Here is an 18,531-nt window from a genome sequence, read left to right as displayed (position 1 = left end):
GTGTCATAGCCATTAATCAGGCAGCTGTTCCTAACTATAGTTGGCCTGTCATGGGTGGAGAACGATAGTAGAGGAGTGGGGTTTAGGTGCCAATTACTCCAATTTACCACACATCTATAAACTAAATGGAAAAAGCAAGTTATGAAGCTGCTTTAAACATGTTTTTGCTAATGGTACAGTTCTAGTAAAATGCTTTGATTCCTATGTGAACCATTCCAGGAGGTACTTCAGTGTTAACCACTTAATCTTCACTTTTTATTAATAAATAAAACTTTTAATAGCACTAATAATCAAAATATCCCATGGGAGAAGGTTGCTGAAAATAGATTTTCCAAGTGGCAAAGATGAAAGAAGAGCCAGCCAGAAAGTGGGAAGGAAGAAAAGGTGTTGTTCAAATCATTATTGATTACATTAATTCTGGGACCAGAATCAAAATAAATCACAATGTGAGAAACGTGCTAAGAAGTATCAGTTCCTACTGACTTGTGAACAGAGGTAGCTCATTAACCTCTATGGTTAAAATCCACATTTTCAATCATATCTTTCCATAAGTGTATAAATAATGACATGATGAAGAGGAAAGAAGTGAGATGACTGGGGAGAGCTGAGAACCTATGGCAGGATCTATGCTACTCTTCTGTTGCAAGATTTGTGCAGATTTGCATAAACGTTATTTTTAAAGTGATCACCTAAAGAAAAGGCTTTTTCATTGCAAAATTTATCTTATGTAAGTCACTCTGTCACTTATAATTCCATGAACGGATTCAGTCTAATATTAAGCTACAGTTACCTGTGGCTCTATTGCAAATGAATGCAGTGTAACGCAGCCGAGTTGCGGCTCTTTGGAGACTGCTCCCCAAGCCCAGACTGGCAAATTCAGATCTCAAAGGTCATACGCGCTTTCCTGATACCTTTCAAAGATGTAGTGGGCATATAACCTTTTTTTCGGCCTTTGCAAATTGTGTTTACATTAGAGAAGGCATACAAAAGGCATGGTACTCTTCTGTACTTCAAGACTGTTTCAAAACTCATGCTATGTATCCTTGGCTGTAAATTTAAGTACTTGTTTGCTTGCTTCTTATACAAGCACTAACGTTACGCACAAAGGGAGCTAGCCAAGTCCTCCAAGTATGATATTTTCAAACACTAGTGAGTTCTAATCACCAAAGTCCTGTCTCGCATGCTTTATTTACACCCTTCAATTCACCACATTGAATGTAAATTAATTTAAGTATTTTTAGCAGAATTCCAAATATTTTCAGTCAACTTTGAAGTTTGCTCAGTACACTGGTAAATCACAACTAAATTGTCTGGTTGGCTGTTTACTGTGTGACAGCTATGAACAGCTGCTGCTTGCTGCTGCCACATGAAAGATTTATTTGCTTAGACATAGTAGGTGGTAAAGAAATTGTTATTTCAGACAGGTCTGCTATATACTGGCAATACTCAGACTGATTTCTGATGTTAAAACTAACAGAATTTAAAATACTCAAGTGAACACTTATAACTTTAGCATTCTTGAAGTAGTTCAGTGTCTGGTTTATTGATCCCTAAACAGAATTAGTTATAAATACTTAATGGAAAAAAAAGAAGAAAAATGGCACTGGATTAATGCATATACAGGTACATTAGCCAAGTATTTGTTTAGGAAATATATTCTATGCTAAACTTTAATAGAAAAGGAATGTAAAGAAAAAGGTATTCACACACCAAATTACTATATTTCAGTTAGTTTACACTCAAATTCAATTATGTTTGAGGTTGACAATTTTAACTCAACCAGCCAACATGACTTTCCCAACTGAAAATGAAAACGAAACAAAAATCCCAAACCCCAACAATAATAAACACTGTAATTGAAAATACGCTATGCAATTATTTTGCAGAGGGTGTCCATTAACTATGAGAAGCTAAAACATTATATTTGGCAATATAGGGCATGTGGTGAGTGACGTGTCACTGACACACTTTTCATTTAAATTTGAGAGACAGATGGTTGCTTTTTCCTCTACTTCCTGCTCTCACTAGAAGTCTAACAAGTAATAAAAATGGAAAAAATAATTCTTAGAAAGGAGTCACATTCTCCTGCCCTCATTATATAATGCCAGAATCAAAGGACAGGAACAAGAGATCAATTTGTGTCTTTGAATATGGCCAGACTTACAAGCTGCTAAGTGAATGCTTCCTTTTCCTCAACAAATTTGAGGGGTTTTCATTAAAAACCTAGAATTCTTTAGGTCAAACCTCAAATATTCTGATTCTACTGTGCCACTGCAAAGCATAATGGGACTTTTTGTCTAGGTACTTGATGGTTTCATTCTCTTCTACAGAATGGTTCCCTCTGCCAGAGTGTACCACCCTATACCACCCCCTGCTGTTCCCACTACCATCGGCCAAGAATTTGCACAGATGATCAGAGGGTGAAACACACTCAGCTCATAACTGACAAGGGACTAGAACTGTAACTGAGGTTCAAAACCCCCTTTTTTTGATGCACATGTTCTTTCAATTTCAAAATACCTTTTTGTGAAAATTGATATTTTTCACAAACACGCACAAAAAATTTGTAAAAGAAAAGAAAAACCAAATAATTTTCTCATTTAAAACAGTTGGGACAGAAATCTCAGTCACCTCTGCTTTGAGGATTTTGAGAAAATAGTGTCTTTATTCAGGTGTAGATTTACTAAGTGAAAGATAAGATAAGAACATATAACTTTCAGTGCCCTGTGTTTCCACTGCCTATGCTTCACAATACAAGAAACTTTAGTGCGAAATCCTTCCAGGTAAGAATCCAATTTCTGTACATCATGGATGCACAGAAGTGCAATCTACAGAACTTCAAGTGTAGAGACCATCAGTCTCTTATTATAATGGATCACTCTGAGAAAATTAAATCTATGGAATGTTTTTCCTAAAGTATTTTTTCTGAGACATCTATCCAATTCAGCCTGCTAAGTTGTGAGTGGATTTGTATTTGTCCAACTAAGATGCTAAATTAATAATCATATTAACTAAGTAATTTTTCCTAACCTAAGTTCCATAGTATCAAATTCTAATATCTTGTACCAAAGAACATTTCCTTTTCTTCTAGTAGTTTTTTTAAGTATCGTATCTTGGGTTTCTGAAAAAATATTAAGTACTAAATTACTCTGAACTTTTCATTAGAAGACTGAACATTCCTTCTAATAGTCTTACAACAGCAATATATGTAAATTCTACTTTTACTTGAACCTTTAGCTATGTAAGAAAGAAATCTGAAGACTCATGTATTTCAGACGAACCTGACAGCTGAAAGCCAAAGAAAATATAGCTGCTCTATTTCAAGTCCTCTTGGTACAGTGAAAGCAGTTTATTGCCAGCCCAGCAATTTGGTATAATCCTGAACTGCGGAGGTATGGACCGTAGATTAATATTGCTGCTGTGTGGATCCAAGATTGCTTGTAAAATGAAAATCAACTTTTCTGTATATGTATGAAATATCAAGAGGAATGGTAAACAGTAACGTATTACAAAACACAACAGCCCTTTTAATAGTCATTTTACATGTCAGGATTTATCTCATTTACCTCATTTATCTCCTCTTGAGTGGTGCAGTGCTGGAAATGCTGTGACAGTTCTTCCTCATGCTTATCGGCTTTGGAACTCCAGTTAATACTTTCACACTCTAATCTAGAAAGTTCTTGTTTCAGATTCTTTACAGAAACATTCAAGCAATTCTAAACAGGGAATAAAGAACTCATGAAAATCAGGAAATGTAATCATTTTGAGGCAGAACACGCATAGTCAGTCACAATGGGCTAAACTAAACTGTTATACCTCCAAAGTAATGAGATGGAGTACATAGCAGTTCCGATCACCAGCAGTCTGGGAAGCAGTTTTGGGTCAAAGTCAGAACTCACGCATGGTGTCTTCTCTGAGCAAAGTGGCCTGCTTTACTCCTTTACCACCTGGAGATTAGCTCCTTTCTGCTCTCTATCAGTTTATGGAATATGAAGAGCAGACTGGCAATGTGGATAATCTAGGTAGGTCATAAGGGAGTGTCTTGCTTTCTCCCCAGTAGATGCATACAGGGCAATGACAATCCTGCCCTGAATAAATAACTCCTTTCCAAAATGATAAAAGTTCTGCCATGCAAATCAGTCTGGAATCCACTAATAGCGTAACACTGTTATTATATTTCCTTTTAGTTCTTTTGTTATCCTTTCTTTATAGGAGAATAAATATGCAGAACAGCCTTTACAAAGTAGCAGGAGTCTAAAATAGAGATGTGGCATTCAAGAAATTGCCAACAAGGCCTTGAACTGAACAAAGAATACTAGAGAACAGAAAGGCAAGCTTTTTTTTTTCCCCAGTCAATGATATTTTAAGATTATTTTCCTCTCTATTTCAAATGTATTTCAATGCTTTCCAGAGTAAAATCTCTTCACAGACCATTAAAAAATTAAAACAAGATTTCAAATAAATTAATTTTTCTTTTCTATTAGCAAAAGCAATTTGTAATGTGAGTAACTACTGAAGAATAAGTCTGATCATTTCTGGATGTTTCATTTAATTTAATGGCTGTATAGCTGCAAAGTCTAAAAGCAGAAATCTAAAAATGATTGACTGTTTTACATTTTATGTATTGCCTTTTTTTAAAAGGAACATAAAGGTCTGTACTTATTTTTCCAGAGTATTAATACATTTTCATACATCTAAAAGTCAGTCAGGTATCTCCAATAATCTTCTTTTGTATTTATGCTTGAATTCACAGATCATTCTAGTTCTACTCACATGTTGCTGCACTGCAGACAAGATATCCACTCCCTGGGTAATAAGCAGTTTATACAGCTGTCTGATATGTGCATGTTTCTCCTGAGCATTCACAAGGTAGGCTTTAGCATGGTGTACATTTTCAGGGTTCTCACATATTTTAGGAATATCCAGTTCTCCCGATTTTGATAGACATTCCAGCTAGAATATATTAGAATGAAAATCAGTGTGTATTTAAAATAATGTGAAAGTTTATAATTCATTCCTTATTCATGTGTTACCTTACACTTTGTTGATGTGGGTTTAAGTAATTAAATTTGGGTTCGATCTGAATATTAAATTCTCCAAATTTCCTGGAGTTTTAGATCCAAAATTTTAGTTCTGATGAACAGGTGGGTTAAGGGGGGTGGGGGAGAAAGGGGAGCAGAGAAAGACCGACAGGTACCAAACCCAAAAAAAGAGTTTAACTGCAACAGGAAGAAGTACGCTTTGAAAGATTATACTCACTTCTTTTTTAATGTGATGGAATTTGACTGTCTTGTTGAAAATCTCTTCATATGCTGTCATCATGTCCTTTACCATTTGATGAAAATGAGTAAGCTCACTTATTGTCTCAGAATTCTCTTCCACAGGAAATCCTTTCTGACTTGGCAATTCTAATAACTTTGTAAGGTACTCAAGCTCAGCATTCAGTTGCTAGCAAAAAAAGAGAAAATGCAGTTACTCAAATTACAGAAATATATTTGCAAGATTTCCCTTACATTTGTTGAAATAACAACCTCGCGGTGGTAAATTGCCTTGGGGAAAACGCAATGCCATCCTTTTTAGAACTCTCTCCACATACTGTACTTTTTGCTAGACATGAATCTCAACTATCACCCAGAAACAGTCTTGGATCAAAACTAATCAAACAGACTTGTGGGTGAATGGCAGATTGAATTGCTAAAACTCAGAAACGGTATTCAGAGGAGGTAGGAAGCTCAGTATGACAGACCTCAGCCTCTGACCAGCTCTAACTCCACAGCATGAAGCTGATACTCTCCTTGCACTTCCACCACCCCAGTGCTTGTGTGTCTCTTCAGTACACAGCTAATACCACACAAGACATTCTCTGGATACAGAAAGTAAAATGTTTTCTCCTTTAACCTTATAAACACAGACAAACCCTTCCTTCTGGAAAAGTAATACAAGACATAAAACACTGCGACCTCAGACACTCTCTCGGGTCAACATGAATGTGAATCTTTACTGTATCAAAAAAAGCTTTGGATGCATTATGCATTTCTCTATCTTGGTTTCTCACCTGATACTGTGGTTTCATTTGGTTAAGCTTTTTTTGTAGTTCCAAAACAATAAAAGGGTCACTTCCAAGGTCAACTGTTGCCGCAAGCTGGAGTGCATCTTGAAGAATCTCTAATCCACGAGTAGTCTAAAAGATAAAACATGCTTCTATCTGTATTAAATAATTTTAAAAATATATTTAAACTCAAATCCAAATTTGTAACAAGAACCTTCCCCAAACCAGACACCCAAATGTCAGTAAAACCTCTGTCTCAAACCCTCTGAGTGACAGGGTGATAGGAAATCTTTAAGACAGTGTGCAAAAATGATTCAGACATCGAGATCAGAGGACCCACACACAGTGTTTTTTCTGTGATAAGAGATGTCGTGGTTTAGTGTTAAGTTGCACCAGACAAACAGTGGCTACAAATCTCTCTTTCTGCTAGTGGCCTGACTAGTGTTGCTTTTAAGGAACACTGCACACTGTCCCTTGCCAGGGAGGTTTCATTCCACTTTCTTTATGAACATGATTGGACTTGAGTTTAGTAACTATCAGGGCACTGTTTAGTTTAGTAATTCTTCACAACAAAATGGTGATTAAAAAAACCTCAACAAACAAACAAAACCACAAAACCAAAAACCAAAACACAACACACCAAACAAACATGAAAGAAAAACAGAACAAAAACACCACCCCCCGCAAATAGCCCCTTAGAAACCCCACAAAACCTAAAGCACTGCTGGTATAGTATATGGGTTTGATTAAAACTTAAAATCTGAAGTGGAGACTTGGACTTGTGTATATTTGAATAAGAGGAAAAAGATCAAAACAATTTCATGTTTCTTGATGATGATCAGAATGGCAGAACAGACTATGGAGGAGTATCTTACTAATCATCTCTCTCTCTTAAATGATACCTGTAATAGTTGATGAGAGGGTCACAGACAAACTAATAACCATCTAGAAATGTTTACCTTTCGTCCTAGGCTACGCTACTTACATTTTTCAGTTGTTCTTTAAAGATCTGGCACTGTTGCTTGACAGGTTTTACTTGAGTAATTTTAAAATTCCAGATTGCCCAAAGATTGGTCAGCTCTTTCTTTTCTTTACTCAGATTAGCAATGATATCTTCTGTTACTCGTACAGATTTTTCTGCTTTTAATATTAAACTCTCATTTACCTGGCAAATGAACAGACACTTTTTTTTCACATATGTTTTTATAAAATACGATTAAAACCTCATAACATTAAAGTCTCAACAAAGCTTCAAAACCAGCAACTATTCTAGCATAACTACTTTGAAAATTTCTGGTACTCTAGATGATCTTAAATAAACTGTTCTCTTAGAAAATACACTAGTCTGTTAGAAATAGGCAAATTCAACAGAATTTGCATACTGAAGACATGGCTAATGATAAAGTTTAAAACCTAGAACAGGTCAGTTATTACTGAACTATTGCCATCTTTGGCTGTTTAACGCTTATAGAAAATAAAGTAATTTCTGAATAGACAGAACTACCCAACATGGCCTTTTGGGGAAGTGAAGTAGATGAAAAAAAGATCACTGCTTTGTGCTGATAACCAAAGCAGCACTGAAGCATGGGAGGAATAAGGTGTTCAGCATTTAAACATTTCACATCTTTTTCCTCTTTTTAACAGAGGCTGTATCAGAAATAACAGAAAACTGGGTAATACTGTTTCTGCTTTTTCCAATTCAAAATTTTTCTTTTAAGAAAAGTTGTGTTTGTAGGTTACTCATATGATCCGTATCTTCCAGATATTTAAAAGCTACAACATAAAAATATAATGGAAACAGCATAACAGAAAATAAGGTGGCAACACATTTCCAGGTCTTTAGAGAGACAATATCTGAAGATCTGCTAGGACTTTAAGTGACTGGAGTGCACTTTACATTCACAAATATTCAGCTTGCTGTTGCATTGACTGTTTTATGTGTGCCTGGCTGCATTCAGCTGAGACAGCACACACTTTAGCCCATGCAAACTGCTTGACCACTTTCCTTAAGCAGTTTTTTCCAGCTCCTCTTGCATGCTGCTGGGTGTTATCAACACCAGCTCTCCCTTCTTGCCCTAATGTACCTGCTCCCTAGTCTGTCCTATAAAAACAGAAAGAACAGCTGTGTATCCAGGCTGTCTACATTAATGGGGATCACTTTAGGAGGAGTGACTGAGGGAATGATTGCACATTTCAAACGATCATCTCATCAACATGTGCTGGAAAATTAGATAGGGATGCCTAGGCAGTGAAGCTAAACCCATGACAGAATGTAAAGACACCAGGAAAGATTATCTGTAAGGAAGTAGCTCTAGCACCCATTTCTTTAGAACTTCAAACACTCAATTAGTAAAGACTGCCTCTTAGTAGAAGTAAAATAAACTTAATACTTGCATATAGACTGCTTTCCCACCTGAACAAAATGGGTATATGCATGTATTATATTTGTATGCATGTCCTGGATCATTTATTAAGGACCCTGTCATTGTTAATCACGAAACTTTTTATATTACTTAAATGTCATTAGCACTCAAATAATACTTTCATATCTTAAAAGTACATAGTAGCATCAGTCCCTTTAAACTGGTAATGGAGAAATCACAATCCAGTCACAGAACTAGGATAAGACCTCACCACAGGCAAACATCAAATATTTGATAAGGTTTGTCAGATTATACTCACCATATTTACTAAATTAAGAAAATTGTAACCCAGATTTTGGATGGAAAATATCTTCTTTATAGCCTTTTGCCATTGAGTATTGGCTGACTGCATTGCAATTTTATTTTCAGCCTCCTTGTTTGTTTGTACTGGTTCTGACTGATAGAATTCCTTCAGATTTTGAATGTCATCATTCATCTACAGAAAGACATAAAATAAGCATGAAAGAAAAATCAGAAATTGAGCTGCTATAAATCAGAAGGCATACAGGTATAATAAAAGCGAATAGCAGCTTCTGAATCTTTTCCAGGTTTTAAGATCTATCATCCTCCCCAAAATCTATACGAATACTAAATAATAAAAAAGTTTTAAATAATCTGTAAACTGGCCAATGACAAGCAGGCAGGTGGCAGCAATTTGTTTTGTTTCTGTCACGTATCATTACGTGGATATTATATACCAGTGTATCAATGCAATGATTTTCACAGATCGGCTTAATATGAAGTAACTGAAGTTATCTGATAGGTTCTATTCCATCCTCAATTTATTTCTAAATATAAAAGAACAACAATGTTGTAGAATCTCAAAACAAGCTTTACATGAAAAATAATAATTAACTGCCCTGGGCATCATTAGCACCGCTACCAAAATTATGTCGGTATTGAATTGATTATGATTTCAGGCAGAGCTGGTTTATATTTAATTTTTAAACACCTTCTGATGAATTAGCATTTCAGTTTAAGTAGTGCAAGACAGCGATGAATATCTATATATTATACATATTATGATAAACATCTATAATCAACATACTATGTGAAATATTTTTAAAATTATATGAAGTAAAATCAGTAAATTTAAGAGTCAGGGTACACACACATAAGCATTTTTATTATGTATATAGTGAGAGAGCACATGTGTGCAGGAGAAAAATTAAAAATTTGATTATAATTCTTCCTATAACGGTGATTTAAATCAGTAGAAAATCTGTACTATACTAGTCATTATGACGATGTAAGTTCGATGATCAGTGCTGCTTGCTCTGGTGGAACAGATCTCCTCTAAAGTAGAAAGGACCTTATGAAGACTTGCAGTGCTTCCATGGCACAGCATCTACAGGATTTGTCTTGGCTACCTAAAAGCACATTTTTCACTTGTAAGATTTTCACAATCTAGTCTGAGAATAAATAAGTAATCTGTACCTCCATAGCTGACTTTAAAAAGGCCACATATGTTTCTAGAATTTCTAGTTTTGAACTAATATTTTTTTCAATCTTTTTAAGTTCTTCATTCAGGAAGTCAGTTCTGCCAGAAAAAGTTGCCACTTGCTCAGGTTCAAATTCTTCCATATCTTCGATGATTCTCTCAGCTGCTTCCAGTTCATCTGAAGTTTCCTTTGAGGGTACAAGCATAGAACAATATGTATAATGACTGAAAAGGACTTGTGAACATTGATATCGCATTGTTAATTATCACTAGTACTGCTTTCTCTACATGTAATTCAATTACTTGAAGGCCCTGGATGCGACTTAAAACTAGCCTCCTCTGTGCTGCAGAGCTGAGTGCTGCAGTGTTTTCGTACTGTGGCTGCATTCCCAACATGACTAAAGGATATTTGATGGCAACTTCACAGCCCCCTGCAAAGTTTATCCACCTGGGAACTATTTTTTTTTTCTTTTTTTGCTGATTTATCCCTGTTATTCGGCATGATAAACCACAAGAAGTGTTTTCTGTGCCTCTGACTGTCTAGTCAATTTTTAAACTTGGTGTCTTAGGTAGGAGTAGCAATGCACCTTTGAAGAGTCTTCCTGTCAAGGGTTGATATTGGGATCTTGAGGTAGAAACAAAAAACATGAGATAGAGACAACAGGGATAACCAATAATGTAAGAAGGACTGACTTGTGATATTTGTGGTTTTGTTGATTAACTACAGTTTTAAACTGAACTATAGACCTATTTTCTTTCCAAGAATACATAAAAAACTCAGCTTCTCATCTTATTTAGAATTACATACAACATGCATTTGTTTCTAAAAGTGTTTAACATTACTAAAGCTGCTGCTTTTTTTTTTTTTTTACCTGTGTTTGTTTAGCCAGTTCAAGGTGTTCATTCAAAACTCTTTCTGACTCAGACAAATATGAGCCGATGTCCACACCAACTGCAAGCACTTGGGTGACTTTTTTAATCCACTGCGATACCTTTATTTGAAAGCATTATTTTTATAGTTAATTTATACAAGCAGACAGTACAAAACCAGTATAAAACGTCACTTTGGATAGAAAAAAGTGAAATAACACTTGTCTGTTGGTGTTTAGGTTAGGTACTTCATACAATCAGAGAAGTTCAGGAATGAAAATAAAAAGGAAGAAAATGCTACTATTTATCTTGAGAAAATTCTAACAGGTATGGTCAGAATTTGAGAAAAACAATTCCTGTTTGCTCTCTTTTTGTGGATAGTACTTTTCTTTATCTCAAGTATCCCAGGCTTGTTATTTCAATAAGGCACAACTCCATTATAATCTAGATATTGTAACCTTGGCAAAAATACTTTTATTATGCTCTGTTGTTTTTTCAAAAGGTACATTTAAAGCCTCCCTGACAAGAGACCTATTTTTGCACAGATATATGTACAGAACTCCATTTCATTGTCAGTGCAAAACATTATATATAGGCATGATGATAATAATAGATTATGAAGAGCAGAGGAAGCCGATACCAGCCATAGTATATATAGTTATTATTAGATATGTGAATTCACATATACCATATATTTTAACAAGCGGCTGCTGATTGAGGTTCAAACTTTATAAAATGAAGCTTAGGGGCAGCTGAATTTAGCACCAGACTCTTTGTGATACTTTGCATTAACAGAAGGTTGGAATGAAAAGTGTTTTCTTGGTAGGAATATAACAATAAGCATAGTTCACTGTAAAGAAAGATCGTGTATTATGACTCGTATCTTCAAAATGTTCTCTAATGCAAGTCTGGGAACAAAGTGATTAGAACAAACTGCAAAATGAAATGATATGTCAAAATTGGAGTCTAAATTTTGAGTAAAAATTACCTTCATAATTGAAGTTTTAGCTTAAGATTCACAATATGCTGATGACACCATTTCTACAAGAACAATAGCAGCTGTCAGCAAATCTTTTATTTTCAGCTAAACTCAACAATATTTTCACTATGTTCTAATATCACGAGGTCTCTTCTATATAAATTGTATGCAAAGGGACCAATTTATGGCAAATTGTCTTCCTATCTGATTCAGAGTAGTTTGTTACAAACATCATGCAAATATGATGAAATATCAGATTACAAACTTAATTATTCAGTCATTTAATCTTATTTACTTTTTTGGTCTATGCTCTGGGTTTTCCTTAATATGAAGCTTGCTAAAAGATTATTTTTTTAACTTGAATTTACACATGGAACCTTATTTAGGAGCCATGTGCCCATTCCATCTCTGAGAAGTTATTAGAAATGTGTGCAGTACTATAGAACATTCAACAGCCTAAAGAAGGCTCTAATGTCCTTGAGGCATCCGTATCTTAATGAACAAAGGGAATTCTTAAAGCAAACAGAATCTACTCTCCTTCAGCTTTACTGAAAATTTGCTGTAGTTCACAGTCACCATGCTAATTAACCCCCCGTTTTGCCACACTTCTGTTTTTATCTTCAGCCAAATGAAACAGAAGACATAGAAATGGTATAGGAAACCTGCATGCAGGTCACAGTCCTGATTGCTCACTTGTTTTCCAAAAGAACAAATTATAAAGGCTCGTTATCTGAGTAAATCCATGCTTTATTGAAGATCACTGGTAAAATGTTTTCATCGAAACAGCTGCATTTTTTCAGAACAGCTTTAGGTTCATTTGTGCTGATAACAGCATTCAGCATTCTAACTACAACCGTGCACTCTCTAACAAAACAATATGTTATTTGTAATTATTTGAGTCTACTTTAATATTCACATAGCTAAATTATGGATACGCAAGGTGCTGTTCATGAATGCATTAAGAAGACGACGTTATGATGTACCTTATTTAGATGATCTTCAAGTGTGGCAGTCCATTGTTGTTTCTTCAAAGTAAGTTCTTTATAATCTGGATGCTGTCTGATGAATTGATCTACTTTTTTTTGAACATATTCCATCATTTTCTGAATTCCTGTCACCCAAGAGCTAAAATGGAAAAGCAGAACTGTCATTCTCACTTTTGATTAACAATCAGGATGATAATGATTAAAAACAAACAAAACCAAAACCAAGCCACCAGTTTTTCTGTTGATTTGTCTATATAACTTATGAATTTTAAACTGTGACCCTTAACAGAAATACAACCAAGAGAAATATTAAAATTAATCTAAACAAAATCGATAATGTGTAGAACACAGGAATGACATTTCCAAACGCATCATTTTTTACCAGAGCGTAAGTTAGATTCGTGTTCCAGACAGCTTGATTCACTGAGAAATAACTCGTTTCACAAATTATTCTGACTTCTATCTAAAGACTAGAACCACAAATGGAACAGTCTAAAAAGAGTGAAAATATATGGCATATCACTTCTACTTTAAAAAAAGAATGTTTTCTTTAGACTTTCAAATATTTCCGTTTTTACAGTAGCTGAGAAAAGAATATCACATACATTCTAAGATGCTGAGCTGCATCTGGAAGAGATCAGCCAGCAGGTTACTCCCCTCTGGTTAAGGGCTTGGGAAACTGCATCTAGAGGCCAGTTTGTCCAGTTTGGGTCCCTACAGTGTACAGACAAGCTGAAGTGAACTGAGCAGAAGCCACCAAGACGGCAGGAGACTGGAGCACATGATGTACAAGGGGATGCCGCCAGAACTTCGTTCAGAGTGGAGGTGAAGAGGTGACCTAACTGCTGTCTTTCATTACCTATGAGGTAGTGGTGTCTTTTCAGAGGTGTACAGCAAAAGGGTAAGAGGCAATTGTCACAAGTTCCAGCAACAGAAATTTTGGCTGGATGTCAGGAAAACATATTTCACAAGGAGAGTGCTTAAGCAGTAGAACAATTTGCCCAGAGAACCTATGGACTCTCCATCCTTGGAGATATTAAAAATTTGGCCCTAAGCAACCTAATCTAACTGGCAGGTTTTGACCAAGGGACTGAGCCAAATGACTTCCAGAGTTCCTTGCCAGTTGAAATTATTCCATGAATGTATTCCTTGAGCACATGCCTAGGAATATAGTGTTCCACCTGCACAGAAGTTCTAGCACCACTCATTCAAATATATGGCAAATTCATTACATTCAAGCCATGAGGCCTGAAGGCAGCAGGGAAAAACCAAAAAGTTATAATATTCCGTGTTTGCTTTCTTACAACAGACCTTATTTATGTTTATGATGCAAATAAACATTTAAACTATTTGATAGCCTGGGATTTTTCACTGTTCTTTAGAAACAGCAAAACACATTTCTAGCGAGATTGCTTATTGATATTGTTTTAAGTTTCACCTTCCTTCTCTAAATCACTGCTGCTTCAGCTGTAATACTTTGCTGTTTTCTAAATTACAATGTCTTCTAGGCAGAAATCTTACCTTATTTATTCATTTATAGAATATCTTGAGCAGCACTTCCGCACACAGGATATCTGCCTGTGGTATTACCTGTTTTTATTGAATTTTACCAGAAATTACTGATACGGTTATTTTGATAAATTAATCAAATTTTTCTTGATGTGCACCAATGGTATTTTACTCTTCAACTGCTGATTTAAACTGTTTAAACATTTTTTAAAAACTCTTAATAAGGAAGAAAGAAAATTAATGACTTGTTATTTTAGGGATTCATTGTATTGAGGTCTTTGGCATTCCTAGCACTGATCAATGCTGTGCAGACATAATTCAAAACACAATATCTGCTTCTGTTGAGGTTATGTCTAGCAGAACATCAAGTCCTAGATAACAGCAGCATACATTCTGGAATTATCAAAGTTTCATCAAAGAATATCAAAGAATCAACGTTTCACTGAGGAAAAACCCTTTGCTTTCAATTTAATTAAAATTTCGAGACATGCTGAAGCAGTAACAATAGCCGTAAAACCAGCTATGTGTGTTCCCAAAGCGATTTCTATTTTATTTCAAAAAGATCTAACAGGATTACATTGGGAAGCAGGGAGTGTTATAGCCATTGATATTTTGATTTTCATTTACATACATTTAGTTTTCCAAAATGTTAACTAAACCATTTTTTCTGAACATCGCCCTAACATCAATTCCACTGTTTGACACAACTCTTAAAAGTAGTATGTAGCATTCTTAAATGTTTTTGTTAAGGAGATTGCTTTGTACAAATACCAACAGGTAAGTATGGCAGAAACTTTGAGTTTCAGGTCATTTGAATGCACACCTACTTAATTAACTACACTGGCTCTAAATGCAGTCTCATTTTAACTAGTTTAGTTATAAAGCAACATGTAGATATGGAAAAATGCAGCAGATATGCAAAGATGGAGGGAATACCTGTGAGAATCTCCTTTTTTAACTAGAGTTTGTCCCTTTTGCAAGGTAGTCACTGTGCAAACTTTAATTGCTTCCTGTAATTCTTCAAACTTCATTGTCAAGATAGGTAAATGTAAGCTTTCAGAATTAAAGATTTTAAGGTAATTCTCAATACCTTCAATACCATCAAGTACCTGCAAAAAAAAGGCAAAAAAAGTGCATTTGTTGTCAACTTTTCTATCTAAAATGTGCAAGCATATTCTTTTATATAACTAGATGCTCAATAGACACTTATAGTTGACATTACTTCAGAAATGAAAAGTAATATTTTAAGTTAGGGCTTGATATTGACTTTGCAGGACATGGAAGAACACAGGTATAATGCAACAGAAGTTGGTACACTATAGCTTTGAAATTGGGTCCACCTTTTTGAAACACCCTGCATAATGAATTCCAGTCTTCAGGATCATACTTAAGAATATTAAAGAGTCACAGGTAAGTTATAAAGTGTTCAAGAATGACTATGGATTTGGAAGCATTTTAGAAAGAGCTGACCACTCAGCCCATCTTATTATAAGTATTACTAGTTAGGATATACAACTAGGTAAGCAGCAAATTTAAGAACTTATTTTGAGTTTTGCTAAAAAGCACTGTTACATTTATCAAAGAGCAACATGAGCAGAATGGCAACTGAATGGGAGACTATTTAGAAGAGAACCAGGATGGAGGAGGGAAATCAAATCATGTCTTCTCTGCAACTTTGCTTCGTAAATATCTGAGTGCCTTGTGTGTTCCTCAGTCTGCACCTTCAAGGGTGACAGGCAATGTTACTGGGTTGCATTGCCTGCATTCTCCGTGCTTTTGCTGCTTTGATCAATTAAGGCTGCTACCACAAGCAAAGACTTATTTTCATCATCCTCAATTTCAGTTGCAAGTAGGAAGCCTGAAAACAGCAAGATATTATCTGGATTAACTTTTTCCACAGCAGCCACTGCCGTCACTGGTAGTTCTACACCTTTCCTTTTCTGCTCAGAATAGCAATATCATGCCCCAAACTCAGATTTTAAAGGGCTCAACCAATCCAACATTAAAAAATGCACACAAAGCCAGTCTTCTACTTTTATCTTAGGGTCTTGGACTCTTTTAAAGAATTAGCGTATGTGTATATATTTTATAGCATAAGCATGTTATGGCATAGACAACAGAATATGAGAAAAGCACCACGTCTACCTGCAACCGTAGTTACCAGAGCATAAATTATATTATACAGTTTTAGAAATTTTATCACTTGATCTATCAGCTGATAACACAAAAATACTTTGCAATTTATATATGCAGAAGTTAAAGACGCAGGACAGTTGTAATTTGTGATCTAAATGCTTAACACTAATGACAGGGTGGGGTTTTATTTTTCATTTCAGCATGGAAGAATAGTAGGGAAAACAATAGTTATGCTAGCGAGACCTTACAAGCTGTAATTTAAATGAACACCAACATGCTGAAGATAACACCGGCATAATTCCTATGAGCAGAAATAATACCCTTCTTTCCTGAGCCATTTTGACATTTTCTCTTACTAAAATAAAACCTTAGTAATAAATCCAAATGTGATTCAAAAAGATTCTTAATATTTTTCTCTACATTTCTTTTTTAATGGTTACCTTGACCATTCTTTCTGATTGGGATCCATTATAAGTAATTCTAAAAAAGCAACAAATATCATGCTATGCACTTTTCCCAGTCTGTTTAGTTTTGTGATTACATACATACACTTTAGTTATTTGATTTTGCTTTAGTTTTATTTTAGTTCAGTCTGTCTTCCTCATCTACTTGTCATAGTTTTGAGATCGTTTCAAGGAAGTAAAGGATATAATCCCTCTGTACATCCTCTGTTTCTCTACTATCATCTGGCTCCATATAGTTGTCTTGCTTTCAAAGTCCCGTGCCTGATCAATTGTTTCTCTGTAGTTCTTTATGCTTTACTAATTATCAACATCAAAAGAAAGAAATGGATTTTTCATCAGGCCTTCAACTCAGCAATATGGATCTCCATTTAAGTATTCATTTCTTTTTACCAACACTGAATGTTATCACCACAAAATCATCGACTAGTGACATATATAAACCTGCAAATTCCTTTAACTGAGAAAAAAAAGTGTCTAGAAGGTTAAATAAAATAAGTTTTGCTGGGTCGTGCAGAGGTTAATCTCCACAGCTCCATGCAAAGACTGCTCCACCTCTCAGTTCCTCCTGTATGTTCACTTTAAACCTAGTTACTATCTATACTATCTTGAATGATTTTTAACTTTGCAATGGCACACAGGAGGAAAACCAAACCCCAACAGAATCTAAAGTAGTTAGAAGAAAGTATACATGTCCTGGAGTTCAAAATCAAAAGGTGAATTTTGAAGTAACTTATGCACTGAAGTACAATATAGTCTACAGCTAAATGAAAATGTCAATCTGCAAACATACTTAAAGCTATCCAAGTGAACCTTTTAAAGCTTTTGCCGTACAAAAGCAATCTCACACTATTCCACATATCGTTTCTCAGAAGACAGCTACACAGAGATCCTCCTGCAGAAAGTCAAACTGAATGCAACTATATAGACATAGAAATGGATTGTCATTTAGGAAAGCTTAGCAAAGAATGTACATGATTACAAAAGAGCCAAGGAGGCAAAAGGGCTAAGGAGCTTGCAAACATGCAGAAAAATATCGCATAGTCCAGCCCAATATGCAACAGAATGCAGCCAAATGTACACCAGAACTTAAGAGCACAAACACAATGAAAGTGCTATACTTCTGTGTTTTTATTTTCCTGAATTAATTAAAAAATAAAATGACAATGAGATACACAAAATCTAACAGGAGTTCTCTTTGAGTTAGTTCAAAACAACTAATACTCTAATTTTGCTCATTTGTCCTTTACATGTAAAGAGAGTCCAGAGGTTCAGGTGTACCCTGAGAACAACTGAAAATGTCTCTTTTCTGAACTACAGTATCTATAGTGTTTTGTTCACTCTTACACATGATAGGTGTAATGGCATGCTATGGAGACACACCTGAGCTTGCTTCTGCAGATATCTCCACAAAGCACAGCCCTTAATTCTGAAAAGATGTTGCTTTTGCTCTCAAAGCAATAGACCTATATTCCCGTTGCTCCTTGTCCAAACTAGAAGGGGGTTGATGGTCAGCAACAGTTTCAACACTGTTTCCATCAGCCCATCTCAGATTCCTCATTATAAATGGAATCAAGAAACATCAGACTTATTCAAGCAAAAGATACCTCTCACTTCAAGGATCTGTAAATAATTTTCAACACCAAGCATTGTTTACATGTTGTTTAAAAATACTAA

At 35.3% G+C, this 18,531-nt stretch overlaps 1 protein-coding gene across 18 annotated transcripts in view; it reads right to left on the bottom strand.

Annotated features, from left to right (window-relative positions):
* CCDC141 (coiled-coil domain containing 141) overlaps positions 1 to 18,531 on the bottom strand; it is an 83,178-nt gene that overhangs the window by 26,279 nt on the left and 38,368 nt on the right. For all 18 annotated transcript variants that reach the window (XR_010606365.1, XR_010606367.1, XR_010606366.1 and 15 more), the window contains exons 8-17: positions 15,194 to 15,366; positions 12,746 to 12,887; positions 10,786 to 10,905; positions 9,910 to 10,101; positions 8,732 to 8,908; positions 7,035 to 7,214; positions 6,056 to 6,181; positions 5,260 to 5,448; positions 4,774 to 4,953; positions 3,567 to 3,716 (exon numbers count right to left, since the gene is read on the bottom strand). Coding sequence is in view for 15 of the 18 variants with exons in the window: in XM_065637222.1 (XP_065493294.1) it covers positions 3,567 to 3,716; positions 4,774 to 4,953; positions 5,260 to 5,448; positions 6,056 to 6,181; positions 7,035 to 7,214; positions 8,732 to 8,908; positions 9,910 to 10,101; positions 10,786 to 10,905; positions 12,746 to 12,887; positions 15,194 to 15,366 (1,629 nt within the window). In the remaining 3 variants the exon portion in view is untranslated. The remainder of the gene's footprint in view (positions 1 to 3,566; positions 3,717 to 4,773; positions 4,954 to 5,259; positions 5,449 to 6,055; positions 6,182 to 7,034; positions 7,215 to 8,731; positions 8,909 to 9,909; positions 10,102 to 10,785; positions 10,906 to 12,745; positions 12,888 to 15,193; positions 15,367 to 18,531) is intronic.

Source organism: Caloenas nicobarica, chromosome 6 (assembly GCF_036013445.1).
Source record: "Caloenas nicobarica isolate bCalNic1 chromosome 6, bCalNic1.hap1, whole genome shotgun sequence".
Taxonomy (NCBI): Eukaryota; Metazoa; Chordata; class Aves; order Columbiformes; family Columbidae; genus Caloenas; species Caloenas nicobarica.
Note: the sequence above shows the minus strand (reverse complement) of the source record. Positions and strands in the feature narration are given on the sequence as shown.